The sequence below is a fragment of the Triticum dicoccoides genome, chromosome 5A, assembly GCF_002162155.2.
Source record: "Triticum dicoccoides isolate Atlit2015 ecotype Zavitan chromosome 5A, WEW_v2.0, whole genome shotgun sequence".
NCBI classification, from domain to species: Eukaryota; Viridiplantae; Streptophyta; class Magnoliopsida; order Poales; family Poaceae; genus Triticum; species Triticum dicoccoides.
Window position 1 is genome coordinate 576,878,529 of NC_041388.1, and position 15,346 is coordinate 576,893,874.

Consider the following 15,346-nt stretch of genomic DNA (forward strand, 5'->3'; position numbering starts at 1 on the left):
GACATCTTCTTTCCTATTTCTACTCATAAGATTTGAGATGCATGTCATCTCATTTCCTATGACTTTTCTATTCCTACAATTTTTCTACCCTATCAACCAAAGGAAGCCTTATCCATTTTGATGACAAGTATTTTCAAATGAAAAGAGTACTAGCTTACACGACAAGATGGACGAGCGGTGCCTATCCTGGAATATCTGGAATATCTGGAAGAAGCGAAACCACGAGGTTCCATCGAAAAAGAGGGACAATTACATTTGAGCCAACCTACGTGGATCATTGCCTGCGGTCCAGCCACAGTGAGAAAGCGTTTGTACTTTGAAGTAGTGATCTACTATCATGACGTTAACACATGAGATGAGAGGGGGATAACCAGTCAACTCATGCAGGTTACAAGACACTGGCAACAGTGCTTATATTAATTGGGACGTGAGGTCCAGGATATGCTGGTGGTTACCATGCTCGCGGGATCAATACTTCCCACTAAAAATACACAAAAAGGTGGAGGGTACTAGCAAATATCATTAATTAACCAGAAAGAAAGTTCAAAAGAGAGACATGCGTGATGCAAAGGAACAAGTCCATGTCTGGTTAGTTGGCTATAGTTAGCAGCAGCACAACACGGCTGTGGAAGACAAAGTAGTCCATATCTGCAAAAGATATCTCATGCCTCACAATCATACATACACCATGCACCCGTTTACATCAATCTGCACTAACCAAATGTCTAAACACAACTGCCTCCATACAAGATGAGATAATGTAACGCCATAAGAAAAAAGTACTAACAAAGCTGTTTTCGGAGGAGAATAATGCCTTGCAAACAACACATTTTTTCAAATAAAGGACACTTTTTATTGATCATAATGTAGCATCAAGAGATACAATCATATGGACATAACTAGGATGCACACACACGCATGCGCACGCGCGCGCACACACACACACACACACACACACACACACACACAAAGGATCACACCGACAAAGAGTAAAGCCATACATGTCACCGGGCCAACCACGCAAAGCCAGAATCTAGATTTCACCTGAAGAATCAGTCTGAGCATATTCGAGCACTGCCTTCAACAAGGTAACGACGTGAAAACCATCATTGTCAGGTATAACCAACACATGTCAGACCTAGCCTTTCACCCTTGAGCTTGAGAGCGGGTGTTTGAGTAGCACGCATCGAAGTCACTTATGTGTTGTTGCCACCACTTTACCGTCATCCCAGCAGCTACATGCAATGTCGACCACCGTCGTTGCACAACCATCCCTCTGCATCAAGCCATCGTCATAGTTTGCATATCCCACCAAAGTCAACTACCAGATGTGGAAAAAGAAACCACCTTTAGGAAGACATCGGTGGCCACCTGAAGGAGCTTTCAGGATGATATGCACATTCTCTATTCTCTGATGATATCCATAGTTTGTGCGGTCCAGGATCCCTACATAGGTCCAATTTTTCAATGTTCCAAACATATATATGAAACTCCGAACTCTTGTGAATCTTTTTCTCAATGTGCCTCTGTCCATATATTTATAATCTACTATATAAAAGAAGATTAACCCTCCCTCGGAGATTGCTTTAACATGTATTTTCACATTAGAGTTAAACATTCATTATGGGATAGTTTGCAAGTATGTTCAAAGTCTCTTCAATATTGGCTTCATGACAAGTTATTGGACCATCATTTGAGAACATGATACTAAACACATGTGTTATGTCTTCTTTAGTTTACTATCAAGTTTGCAACCTGCTTTTTGTTAGTCTAGACGCGCATTGCGCGTGCAAGATTACTAGTACTTTCAAACGCGCAATTGCGGACCTACCAACAGGAAGATTGGTCGCCCATTTTGCTAAACATGACCCTAAACTTGGATTGTTGCCTGCTTCGTAGTGTTGTGTATCTATGGGCTTAGTATAATCTTCTTTTTAGAAAATTTGAGCGGGCCATGACCTGGTTGGGCCCCAGTGTAGCTCTGTCGGTGATCAAACACCCCAACACAGGCGCGACTATGCCTTGCTTTATGTGAGACAGTAGCTCCGCTTGCCTAAGGGGAGCTGGTAGAGGGTCGACCCAGTAACCATGCGGGGGCTCGTCATACTGACATCACACACATATTTTTTATAAAAAAATTCTAAATACATATATTTTAGAATTAATTTAGTTAATTTTTTATAAGTGTTCATCGCACACATAAAAAATGATCATGCAATGTAAAAAATGTTTGTACCTTGAAAAAAATGTATGTGACATCGAAACAAATGTTAACATATTTGTAGAAAAATGTTCAGATATTTTTGGAAAATTTTATACAATGTAAAAAAGATATTTGTGTAATTTAAAACAATGTTTCATACCATTGAAAAAATGTACATTACATTTTAAAAATGTTATTTGTTTTGAAAATATGTTTGTGACATTTTATAAAAAAATGATTATACTATGTAAAATTGCTTGCATAGTTAAAATAATGTTTCTATAATTCAGAAAAACAGGTTTGAACATATTTTTGCAAACAAACTAGCAGTCATTCAAAAAATTAAAAAAAATATTTAGATAAGTATCAATCATGCATTTAATTTATTTTAAATGTGTATAAAATATTTTTAATGTATATAAGACAAATACGCAATGTGTATGAGATGTATAATTATATCTAAACATAAATTTTAATTGTTTTAATATATTAATCATACATTTGAGAAATGTTATATAGGTATAAGTATGTCTGACCAATAAGAAAAATATACAATGTTTATGAAAAATAAAGGAAACGAAAAAACCCAGCGAAAACTGAAGAAATAAACAAGGAGAACCAAAGAAAGAATAATTAATACTAGAATGATAAAAACCCGAAGATAACCAGTCAAGCAGTTAAACCTGGAAAAGAAAAAACAAACTCGGGCAGAGTCAGCTACAGTGCTGGACTGGCTCAGTAGCACCGAAATGAGACGGGGTTAAGTCACACGAATGGGCGAGAAATAGCTCCCACGCCACAGCACGTGCTCAGGATGACGTGTAAGCCCGAGGTCCAAAACCCGACGGCGACCCGTCACCCTGTACTCCACCAAGTCATCGCTCGCCTCGCCATCACAACTACTAGGGCGCACGGCCGCGACGGAAGAGCACAGAACCCCAGTGACCCCACCGCGTCAGAGACCCAGACCACTCGCTCCCCACGCCACGCCTCCCCAAAGCAGAAAAAAAAGGAGGGTAGTGGAACCACTTCTCCTCCCCCGTCCAAGCAGAGCAGGCGGAAAAGCGCGGCCGCTGGCGAAAGCGAGAGCAAAGCCAAGCCCAAAGCCGAAGCGCATGATTATCACTACTACCACCTGACCAAAGCCACTCACGGCGGATTAGAGAGAGAGAGAGGGAGTCGGGCACGGCAGTCGGCAGGGCGATGGCGGCGAGGCAGGGAGGAACCGGCGTCGGCGTCGGCGAAGTCACGGCGGCCGCCGGCGGCATTACCCCCGGGCACGGCGGCGCGGCGCACACGCCGGCGGCCAGCCCTTACCAGGTGACCGGCGCGCCCCTCCCCTCCTCTCTCTTCCCCTCCCCATCGGGCTGTCGCTCGCGCTCGGCGTGCCTGCGTTTGACCGCGACTGGGGGGATAGCTCCCTGCTGCTCTTGCTTGCTCGGGGGATTCCGAGTCCCTCTCGCGCGTGTGCTGGAATCGGGCGATTCCGCGCCGCGATTTGGTTCGCGTGCCACAGAGGGAGAGGGGTGCTGGCAGATTAGGATCTCTGGCGAACCAGGCCCGCCCAATCGGGGGGCTGCTCTGATTGTGCCACTTCTGCTTGGACCACTGAATCATATCCTACTGTAATTCGGATGAACCGTGTACGTGTGTTCGGAATCGCTTTGCCCGTGTCGATGTTGCTCCAATCAGTTTCGTGCGCGCAAGGCCGTGTTTTCGAACTGGATGTTTCCATGCCGCCCCGCCCATGTGTAGAATTGGTTGAACAAATCCTGTGACGGGTGGTTGTGGATTGGGGTTGGTATAAGACTACAACAATTGCTCGTGTTTTTAGATGTGCAGACCGAAATGAGGCAGTAGGGTGCTCAAGTGGTTGGGGTATGGCGGACTACTTGCGTGCCAGCATCACTTTGTTGGCCCTAGAGTTTTTGTGATTGCACAAATTTTGATTGATCCATAGTTTTATATTTTGGCATTCTCAATTCTCTGATGATATGCACATTCAGTATGGCTACTATGCAGCTATAATAGAAGAAAATACCAAGTGTTTCTGTGATCATATTTGAAATGTACTGTACAACTCTATCTGCATCTTGAACTGATTTCCTTTGAAGTTCTGGTACAATTATTGTGATTGCCAATGTCTGTTTATGTGCTTGTATAGAATGGGATATCTGAAAAAACAACGTAGTACTATATGCTAGTTTAGCAAAAAAAATGCGGGGATATGCTAGTTTAGCATTAAACTGTAGCCTACAGGATAGCTTAAAACACGTATTGCAGCTTAATGTTGGGGTTAAAGAAAAAAAACTCGTTGCAAGTTTCTAGAAGAAAATTAACACCGAAATACCTACTAGAAGTCGGTTTCATTTTAGGAGGAACTAGTTGTTGCTTATATTTATCAAATACTCCTTCTGTTCCGAAGTGTCGTGGTTTTAGTTCAAATTTGAACTAAAACCATGACACTTATTTTCGAACGGAGGGAGTATATTCAGTTGCATATAGGATTATCTTCACAAACTCCCCCCTCCATCTGACTTATAGACAGATAGTGAAAACATTCATCTTATTCTGACAAGATCACAATCTGACCACATTTTCGTATTCTAGCATCATAAGTGAATTTGCTATTATCAGACAAGATGGCAAGAACAATCCTGACTGCCCACTTGCATTAGTCCCTATATTTGCTATCTAAGCTAGATATGAAGTACTTACTATAACATTAGCTTTCTTCTTCATTATTTTAAAACATCTATTACAGATATGGGTTACTGGAATAACTTTTGGGGAATCATTTCCAAGGTATCACTATAAGGATGAGTTTATTTCTTCATAGCCTGTACGACTACTGCACCATGTTTGCTCCAACATAATTAATTACTAATGATCCATATACTAGTTTTCATAACATTTAAATGATACCAAACTTTTACCATCTCGAGCTTTGAACACAAACACATACAAAATACAAAATCTCGTTATGGACTTCGCTGTTTTGGTTTTAAGATTCCACTTCACTAATGTTCCAACCACTATTTCTTCAGGTGCCACTTGAAATAGAAGAGCAAGTTTACTCTCCAGTCTATGGGAACATTGCAGTCCGTGACAGTCGTGGTTACTGCAGTGGTTTCACAGCCAGTTTCACAAAGATTCTGTTCATCATGCACCTCATTGCTTTCATCGCCCTCACAATCTTTCTTGGAGTCCAGGCTTCTTCCCACCCGAATCCTACCTACAAGCCCTTCGCCCACTTCATTCCGCTCGCCTCTTCTGTGATATTATCTATTATCGCTGCCTGCTTTTGGACTATCCTTGCTGTCACTAATCCTGCAAAAGCCATCAAAACATCTCTCTGGACAGCTCCTGTTTCCGCACTTGGCTGCGATGTAGTCATACTCCTTGTCGGTGACGGCGAAGCCCTTGGCATCGGAGTGCTCATAGTTGTGATCGCCATTGCAGCGGCGCTGTACAGTTGTTGGGCCACTGGTCCGCGCCTCCAACATGCCGCCGCAGTACTTTCCACCTCTGTCAATGGAGCACATTTGCCCTTCAGTGCCTCTTGCCTGGTTCTTTTTGTTGTCCTTGCCGCGTTTGGCTACATGGCCTTCTGGACAGTTGCCATCAGCTGCATTTCAGCTGCAGAAGGGCACTTCATGGATTTCCATATTGTCTATGTGGCCGCGCTCCTGGTGAGCATATCATGGACAATGCAGGTGCTGCGTTACTTCGTCTATGTGGCCGTGGCAAGGCTGGCACATGCGGCGCTTGCCTACGGAGTCCGTATGCCAGGTGGTGCCGTCGAAGCATTCTGTTGCACGATGTCGGGGCCAGCTTTTGGTGACATATGCATGGGGACTGTGCTTGTCCCGGTGATTGCAGCGGTGAGGAGCTTCGCTCGAGCGATCAACGCCCTGTCAGGGGGCAACGACGAGTTCCTTTTCTCATGCTGCCAGGGCTGCTGCCTGACTGTATCGGAGAAATTGATGGGACGGGTGAACCGGTGGGGCTTTGTCCATGTCGGAGCGCGGGGGAAGGCGTTCTGTGTGGCTTCGCGGGATGTGTGGTCCCTTTTCGTTCTCCGCGGGATGGCGAAGCTTGTCGATTCAGACCTCACCGGTTCCTTCTGCTTCCTTTCGGCTGTCACTGGAGGCGCCTTGGCCTCATTGGTTGCTGGTTCATGGGCACTGGCCATGGATAGGGATCGTAAGGAGCTTGCTCTGCCAATATCGTTCTACTCATTTCTCATCGGTTATTACATGGTATTCTTCTTAATTCCTCCCCGGCTGTTTTTCCCTGTGTTTATTTATCAGCATTAGTGACAACTTAAGTCTGCATTGGTCTTTTGCTAGCAAACAGCAAAAAAGAAAAAGAAAAAAAAAGCAGACTGTCTATTGGTGAACCTGGTTGAATTTGTTATAATCTTCTGTTGACAAGACGACGGTAGCACACTGTCTGCACTAGTAAAACTGATAGACTATGTATTGGTGTTTGTTTACAAAGAAGTAGTGTAAACCTGTTTAGTTCAACATTTTGCTTGCATACCTATGCCACTTGACATTTTAGGTAGTTGCGTCCATAAGCCTCAAAAGCTAGTTGGTACAGAGATATATAAAATATGGATTTGACTTTACATAGCCTTGGTGAAATTGCACCTTTCCACTTTTGTAGTTCTAGATGCTTCTTTTATCAGAATTATGTGAAAATGGCATCCATTTATATATTTATATCCAAAAGAAGAGAGATGCTTGTCCACTGAAAACTGAAAAGGGAGAGATACTGTTATATACCCACCGAAAAGGGTAGCGGTCCAGCATCAGTTATGAAGTGTAGATGTCCCTTACTGCTCTATGCTTCCGGTTTATGATTCCCTTTTCTTCCGTGTTGCAATGTTGCAGTGCCGGATGATGATTGCGTGGCCACAGGCTTGCGTTGCGGCATACCATGTTGCATATGCAGAGAACCCCCAGAATCCTCACCTGGGAACACTGATACCAGACCACCTGCGGGAGCTCCAAGCACTAGCTGCAGACTGACCTCTTGCTCGTCGTCCCAGTGCGATCCCCCGCGGAGCTATAGATTCTTCAGATCACATTCATGATTCATAGATTCTTCAATTGATTTAGTCAGCTTTGTGATACCTGATATACTTAGAAGCAAGACATGAGTCAGAGTCGAGGTGCTGTGCATATGATTCAGAGACTCTGCTGCTGCGTCGCCTGACATAGGAATGTTGCTCGTGTAGAGCGAGATGTCGCATAGTTACCTGTGCAGATATTGGGGTCAGTGAAGGAGATTAGATTATCTGAGACAGTAGCGTGCTGTGTGCATATATGTGCAGCTGTACCTGTAAAGGAATTCTTGTGCATGGAACACATTTACAGAATGGAAGATGTTCCCTTTCCTGGGTGAATTGCTGCCTCCTATGGACAGGTGCAGTCGATGCTTGTGCTGTCAAAATTCAGCCCTTTTCTTGTCTTTAAAAATGTAGACTGTACGCATATAGCTTAAAGAGGATTCCTGGAATTGAACGGTGAAGGTGACTGTTCATGGTCCAACTGAACTGCATCAGTTGCGACAAATTACGATTGCCACAATAATGAGGGGTCATGGGGTTCTGCTCTGGCGGCAGTGGGGAGGGAGGGGAACCCTGTGACCTTATTCCGGGTGCATCCAGCGGTCTACTCCCTCCGTTCGGAATTACTTGTCGTAGAAATGGATGTATCTAGACGTATTTTAGTTCTAGATACATCCATTTCCGAGACAAGTAATTCCGAACGGAGGGAGTAGGTTTGTTCAATTAGGATTTTTGGCTATCGTGGCTTCGGCTTTGACGGTCGAATAAGGTTTCTCTAGATCATCCTTCGACGCGAAATAGTTTGATCGGGGGTCGACCAGGTCAGGCCTCTGCTCTTGGTGTTGGTTCTAGGAGGTAGTGTCTGCATCGTATGGACTCTTTCAAATCTAGGTGAGCGCGTCGTGCGTCATGGCGTCAAGGTCCATGTTGACGAGGTGGTAGTCGTCTTCGTCATTCTTAGCCCTTCTCCTTGTCCTCCTCTCTAGGGCAACGATCCATTTTTTGGATAATGGCCACTAGCTTCTTCCGGCATATCTCGACGGCTTTCCGGCCGCGGACTCAAAGTCTTGCTAGCTTCGGCGGTGATGCAGAGTTTCAGTCGTGACATCAGGCATGGATCACGGACATCAAGCATGAATCATGGAGTGCCACCGACGTGTGCGGACATCGAGCATGGATCATGGCGCACCACCAGCGTGTGCAGGAGGAAGATGGCGTTATTTTGTCCAAGGAACCGGTTGGAATTTCTAATTTTTTGGGGGTTGCCTTGTAAGGGTTTATTGTTTTTAAATCATGGCATTTTGCATTAAGAACAACAACTACTTACTTTGCTGTTTTGGGGTATTAATTTGAAAGAAATTCCAACTCATTTTTCGGGTGACAATTACAAAATAACTTCCTTTTTTCGTACAGTTTGTTAAAAAAAGTGAGAGTTACAAAATAAATAATAAATGTACATGATTTACTACGTACGCAACCTGAGTTGAGTCGGTTTCTCTAAAAAAAAAGGCTGAGTTGGAGTCGGCGGCGGCCCGAGTACACCGACCCAAAGTCCTCGATCGTCTCCCTGTCCTCGCATATAAATACGCAGCGGCCACCGATCGCAGAACCGAAGTCAGAAAGATCGAAGATGACGACGAAGATGGTCCGCCTGCGCAGCTCCGACGGCCAGGAGCTCGAGGTGATGGAGGAGGCGATCGCCGCCGCGTCTAAGACGATCAAGGACACGCTGGAGAAGGGCGGCGCCGCCGACGGTGCCATCCCGGTCCCCGGCGTCATCGGCCGGGTCCTCTCCCGCGTCCTCGAGTACGTCAACAGGCACTTCTCCGACCCGGGCGCGGCAGCGGACCCCTTCGACCACATCCCCAACTTCGACGACCCGTTCAAGGCGTTCGACGCACTAGTGCAGAACCGGTCAATAGCACCGGTTCGTAAGGCCCTTTAGTGACGGTTCCATAACCGGCACTAAAGTGTGGGCACTAAAGGCCCCCTCCCCTTTAGTACCGGTTCAGCATGAACCGGTGCTAAAGGGCAACCACGTGGCATGAGCCAGCTCCGGGGCCGGGAGCCCTTTAGTACCGGTTGGTAACACCAACCGGTACTAAAATGTTTGGTTTTTTTTTGGTTTTATGATTTCTTTTTCATTTAATTTTGTGTTTTCCATTTTAATTCTTTTTCGTTTGTTGGTATTTTACGATACTACACATTGTACACGTTATGCATATATATATATATATATATATATATATATATATATATATATATATAAATAGAATTTCTAGTAGAACCAATCATATATATATCATCAATGTCTCACAAACCACCATATTAATTCACACATATACACATGTATAGCTATATACAATTTCTCCTACATATGCATGTTGCCTTCGGAGCCAGTGGCATTAGCCTAATTGATGCCTTCGGAGCACGATGACAATTGGAAGTGATTCATGACATGGTCGATGGGGGCGGTAGCGGGTAATAGTATTCTCCCTTCGGATTTATGACCTGGTCGAGCAAAAATCCCGCTATTTTCTCTTGAAGTGCTTCTACGCGCTCCGTTTCTAGGAGCTTGTTCCGCACCTTTGTGAACTGTTAAGAAGGAGATCAATATGCATGTGTATTAGTTGTGTGACTAGATATCGATAATGATGTAAAAATTGTGAATAGTGTTCTGACAAGCGTACCCATTCCTGTCTTTGAGATCTGCTCCTTTCGGACGCCATCATGCGAATATTCTCGCAAACGCAGAATGCACACAGATCAGTCCCCTGCGCCTGCTTCAGGGCCTTTATTACGAGAATGAAATTTAATTTGATCAGATAATAATTAATCAAGCATGATAATTAAAGAGATGGCAGCTAGCTAGCTAGCTAGTAATACTTAATTACTTACCTTGGGTCGAAACCATTTCAGCTGTCGTTTCCATTCGCCTTCCATGACGCTGATAAACCTTGCCCAAGCACTGCCCGCCGACAAAGAAAATGAATAAAGGGGTTATTAAATAGTTCATATCATGAAATGACGAACTAAATAGGCCGAGATATATAGTTAATAATGATTGAAATTACCTGTTGACTATCCCAAACAAGATGTTATAGTCACTATTTGCTTTGAGTAGTGAGTCCAGTATTTCAACTGTTCCGGCGTCAACTTTAATGATACACAAGATCCAGTGAAATCTGCATGCACACACGTTTGCATGTCTTAATTAAGCGGGCATATGTAAGCAAAAACATGTAGCTAGCTAGTAGGCAAAAATAGAGAATTTGTAGTACAAGAAAGTGTGACTCACTGGAAGTTGTAAGGAAGTAGTATATCTTCATTGTATTTGAGGCGCTTCAAGAACTCTAGCATGCTGTCCTCTACCTGCTTTTCATGATACTTGTTTATTTTCCATGTGTATTCATTAACGGTGTTTGGGTCAATGAACCCAATGCCATAGCGTCCACCTTTTCTCATTTCATACATCTTCATCCTGCATAATACCACAGAAAAGAATATAGTGAGGATAATTACAGGTAATGATTGATCAAAAGGATCACTACAGCTAGCTTGAGACTTAAATTACAGAAAGAAATCACTTACATACAATAGCAACAGACGATAGATTTGTCGAGTGCGTCTTGATTGTATAACTAAAACAGTTCAGAATACTCAACGGTCACAGGTTTCTGATGGTAGTAATGATCCTTCTTGACTTGCACCATGAGGGACTCTCGATCGGATCTCTTGGTAATGTCCATGTACCATTGATGCAATTCATACATTCTCGTTGGGAGCTTCTTGACCTCTTCTGGCTTGACCAAAGGTTGGCCCCGGGCATATTTCCGTTTTATTTCCTCCTCTGTAAGCACAGACATGTCCTCGATCTCGAGGAGTTGTCCAACAGTGATTTGGAGAGTTTCAGCCTGCATTATATGCTCCTGGGTTATTACCACATCGCCCACTTCGGGAACGTAAACTGTTTGCCCACAATAATATTGGGCGCGCGTACTGTCACGTGTTGTTGGCGGCACAACAAGCGGGGGGATCGATTGCGCCGCCTGTTCTCCCAGCTGGGCAACGGTTTTCCCGCATTTTTGACAGTTGCTTGTTGTTTGCTCGAGCTCGAGCTCGCCTCCTTCTATAGACATTGTCGATGTAACTTCCTGATGTGGCGCTCATAGTCTATGTCTACAGGCTTAGGAGCTGGTGTTTGAGCCATACGAATGAAGTGGTCAACTACTTCCACAGGCACTTTCTCCCTTGGCGGCGGTGGCGGTTTCGGTCCAAAATGGGCGTCGACTTCTGCCCGCACTATGGCATTGGTTTGCTCCTCGGTCCTATCGTAAGCCCTCTCAGGAAGAGGAGTAGTGAGGTTTGGACCATATTTATATCGCTTGCCTCCGCCTGTACTTCCTGTACTATGACCTCGACTCATACCGCTACGCATCATAGCTGCGGGGTGTCTCTTCTGCGATTGCTAAGGCGGCGGAGACGGCTGACGGGGCTGAGTTGGACGAGGAGGAGTGGCCTGAAGCTGTGCCGGACTTGGAGGAGGAGTGGCATGAGGTTGTGCCGGACTTGGAGGAGGAGTGGACGTCTGACGCTGTATCGGACTTGGAGGAGGAGTGGCCTGACACTTTGCCGGACTTGGAGGAGGAGTGGCCTCATGCGTTGGTGGACTTGGAGGAGCGGGAGTCTGCTGACTCGGTGGCGGACTTCGACGAGGAGTCGGGTGACGCGGTGTCGGTGGCCTTCGAAAGATGATGCAATCCTTTCTCCATAGGATGATACGATGTTTGGCATCTCCGAGTGTGTGCTCCTCGTCACCTCCAGGAATGTCAAGCTCTAGCCCCGAATATTGGTCCACCACCTCATCAACCACGACACGAGCATAGCCTGCTGGAATCGGGTTGCAATGGAAGGTTGCATCGGGGGAATTTGTATAAGCAACGCCGTCCGCCACCTTCAAGGATATGTTCTTAATTTTGAAGTGTAGCTCGCAGTTAGTGTTCTGCGCGATGTCATCCACGGGGTATCTATCCAGCATTGCGTCAAACGGGGCGGAACCCACGCTGCTTCTCGGCATGGATGGGGCGGTGGTATCCAATGCTGGATCATCCGCTAGCTGCTGCAGCTGCTGAGACCCCCTTTGCTGGCTAAGTGAGTCGATCTGCTCCTGCTGCCGCTGGAATTTGACTACCAAGTCCGTGTGCGCTGATTCTAGGCCTTGAAGGCGTTCATAGTCCAGCTTCCTCTTCTCCTCCTCCATCTTCCTCTGCTTCTCCTCCGCAATCTTCCTTCTCGCACGGGTTCTATAGTCGGCGTTCCAGTCCAAAAACCCCTCATATCACAGAATAGCGCCCTTGCCTCGTGTTCTTCCCGGGTGTTCAGGATTTCCCAGGGCACGCGTAAGCTCGTCGTTCTCTCTGTTGGGCTGGAACACCCCCGTTCGAGCCTCTTCTATTGCAACAAGTATATTATCGTCGGCTCCGTTCAGACATGCCTTCATTGAAACTTTGCCTGTCTTCGGGTCCAACTCCCCCCCATGCGCATAGAACCAAGTCCTGCACCTGGGGGACCAGCTCTTAGTAACCGGAGTGACACCTGCATCCTCCATCTCTTTCTTAGACTTATCCCACTTAGGCATTGCCACCGCGTAGCCACCTGGCCCCAGCTTATGGAACTTATCCTTTTTTTCGGCATTCTTCTTGTTTATTCTCGACCGTTCCTTAGCTAATTCTGAATCCTTGAATTTCACGAAATCGTCCCAATGAGCACTTTGATTCTCTAGTGTTCCCTCGAATACTGGAGTCTTCCTTCCTCCCTTGACGTACTTGTCCCATTCACGATTCTTGTGGTTCTTGAATGCAACCGCCATCTTCCTAAGAGCAGCGTCCTTGACTTTCTGCACATCTGCTTCTGTGAAATGATCTGGTAGGGTGAAATGTTCCATGAGAGTATCCCAAAGCATACTTTTTTGTCTGTCGACGACAAAAGTAAGATCTGGACATGGCTTTGCTGGCTCTCTCCATTCTTGAAGGGAGATCGGGAGTTGGTCCTTCACAAGAACTCTGCACTGACGAATGAACTTGTCCACAATCTTCTTAGGCGCTAATGGTTCGCCATTAGGTTTGATTGCCTCGATATTATACTTTACGCCCTGCTTCAACTTTTTGTTCGGGCCTCGTTTCGTCCTGTTGCCTGAAGATTTGCTCGACCCGGATGGCTGAAAGAAGAAAGATCGATTCATTAATATATCTTCAGCTCATTTAAAACATGTGATGATCACCAGATGCCTGCTTATATAAATATATATACCTCGCCGGTCTTTGTTGTTTCAGGATCAACATGTTCTTCGTCATTGTCATAATCGTAGTTCACGACTTCATCAATTCGGTCGTCGTGATCGAATATCATATCACCCTCTCCGGTGTTGTTTAGAAATTCAGAGCCGTCATAATCTTCTTCATTCTGATCATCATCTGGCCCGCGTATTATATCGAACATGGTCTGTTCTCCCTCTCTGTCGGTATTGTCCGCCATAGCTTTTATTTAACTATGCCAAAAGAAATATAAAACAATTTAGTATTCAAATTACATCGTCTCGAATAATAGATATAATCTCAAATACATCGTCTCGAATAATAGATATAATCTCGAATACATCGTCTCGAATAATAGATATAATCTCGAATACATCGTCTCGAATAATATATAATATTGAATAGTACATCACTGGCTAGGTAGCTAATTAAAGATCAAATACTACAGAAGAATCTAGGACACTCGCGGTTCCTGCGGCGCGGGCGGTGGACACCCAAAGAGAAGGAACCCTCACAGGATCATAGCTGAAGTGAGATCCCTGAAGAAACTGCCAGGTATTGGAGAACCTGCCGCCCTCTAACGCAACCATGTAGCGATGGACGTGCTCGTCCTCCTCCCTGACACGGCGACGTACCACCTCCGGCGGGGCCGGCTCCCTCCGCACCGAAACTGGCCCACGCGAACGCCACCAAACGAGATCAGGGTCGACGACGGGACCCGGGGCCGAGTTCCTCATCAAGCGGCGCGCCCCTCCAGGCAGCACCTCCCAGTGCCAGCCCAGCGGAGCCCAGTCCCGGACATGGGTCAGTCGGACGTCGTCGCGGACGGGTCGACGGCGAGGATGCGGGCCGGGCATCGTCGAGAACAAATACTAGCTATATGCCCACAAAAAGTAACATTTTTTTAATGATTGGATTTTGATAACTAAAATTTCTAACATTTCTATATAACACTAATTATGCTATCATTGCATATGTCAAAATTCTATATGCTATTTCATACTAATTAAGCATCTAACACTAAAAACAGAAAACACAACTTTTATACATCCATTAAAAAACTGAAAAACAACATTATATAAAAAATTTCCATACTAATTAAACACTAATTATATCCATCTAACATGCATTCATACATATATACTACTGAAAAAATAATAATCTAAATAATCTAAACTAATTAATGTTGGGGAACGTAGTAATTTCAAAAAATTTCCTACGCACACGCAAGATCATGGTGATGCATAGCAACGAGAGGGGAGAGTGTGATCTACGTACCCTTGTAGATCGACAACGGAAGCGTTTGGTTGATGTAGTCGTACGTCTCCACGGCCCGACCGATCAAGCACCGAAACTACGGCACCTCCGAGTTCTAGCACATGTTCAGCTCGATGACGATCCCCGGACTCCGATCCAGCAAAGTGTCGGGGAAGAGTTCCGTTAGCACGACGGCATGGTGACGATCTTGATGTACTACCATCGCAGGGCTTCGCCCAAGCACCGCTACAATATTATCGAGGACTATGGTGGAAGGGGGCACCGCACACGGCTAAGAATATGATCACGTGGATCAACTTGTGTGTCTAGGGGTGCCCCCTGCCCCCGTATATAAAGGATCAAGGGGAGGAGGCCGGCCGACCCTCTATGGCGCGCCAAAGGGGCCCCCCCCTCTCCTAGTCCAATTCGGACCAGGGGGGGAGGAGGCACGCGGTCCACCTTTGGCTGCCCCTCTCTCTCTACTAAGGCCCATAT

General features: G+C 45.6%; 2 protein-coding genes across 2 annotated transcripts in view; both read left to right on the forward strand.

Moving 5' to 3' along the window:
• Window positions 1–3,227: 3,227 nt before the first annotated feature.
• Window positions 3,228–7,616, forward strand: LOC119302981 (protein PNS1-like). Its single transcript, XM_037580051.1, has 3 exons — window positions 3,228–3,523; window positions 5,251–6,465; window positions 7,102–7,616. Exons 1-3 carry the CDS (start codon window positions 3,407–3,409, stop codon window positions 7,237–7,239), a joined length of 1,470 nt encoding a protein of 489 aa, XP_037435948.1. The 5' UTR covers window positions 3,228–3,406; the 3' UTR covers window positions 7,240–7,616.
• Window positions 7,617–8,910: 1,294 nt separating this feature from the next.
• The window catches only part of LOC119300041 (SKP1-like protein 1A), a 21,521-nt gene continuing 15,085 nt past the window's right edge, over window positions 8,911–15,346 (forward strand). Inside the window, exon 1 of the mRNA XM_037577124.1 lies at window positions 8,911–9,194. Coding sequence (XP_037433021.1) covers window positions 8,911–9,194 — 284 coding nt within the window. The remainder of the gene's footprint in view (window positions 9,195–15,346) is intronic.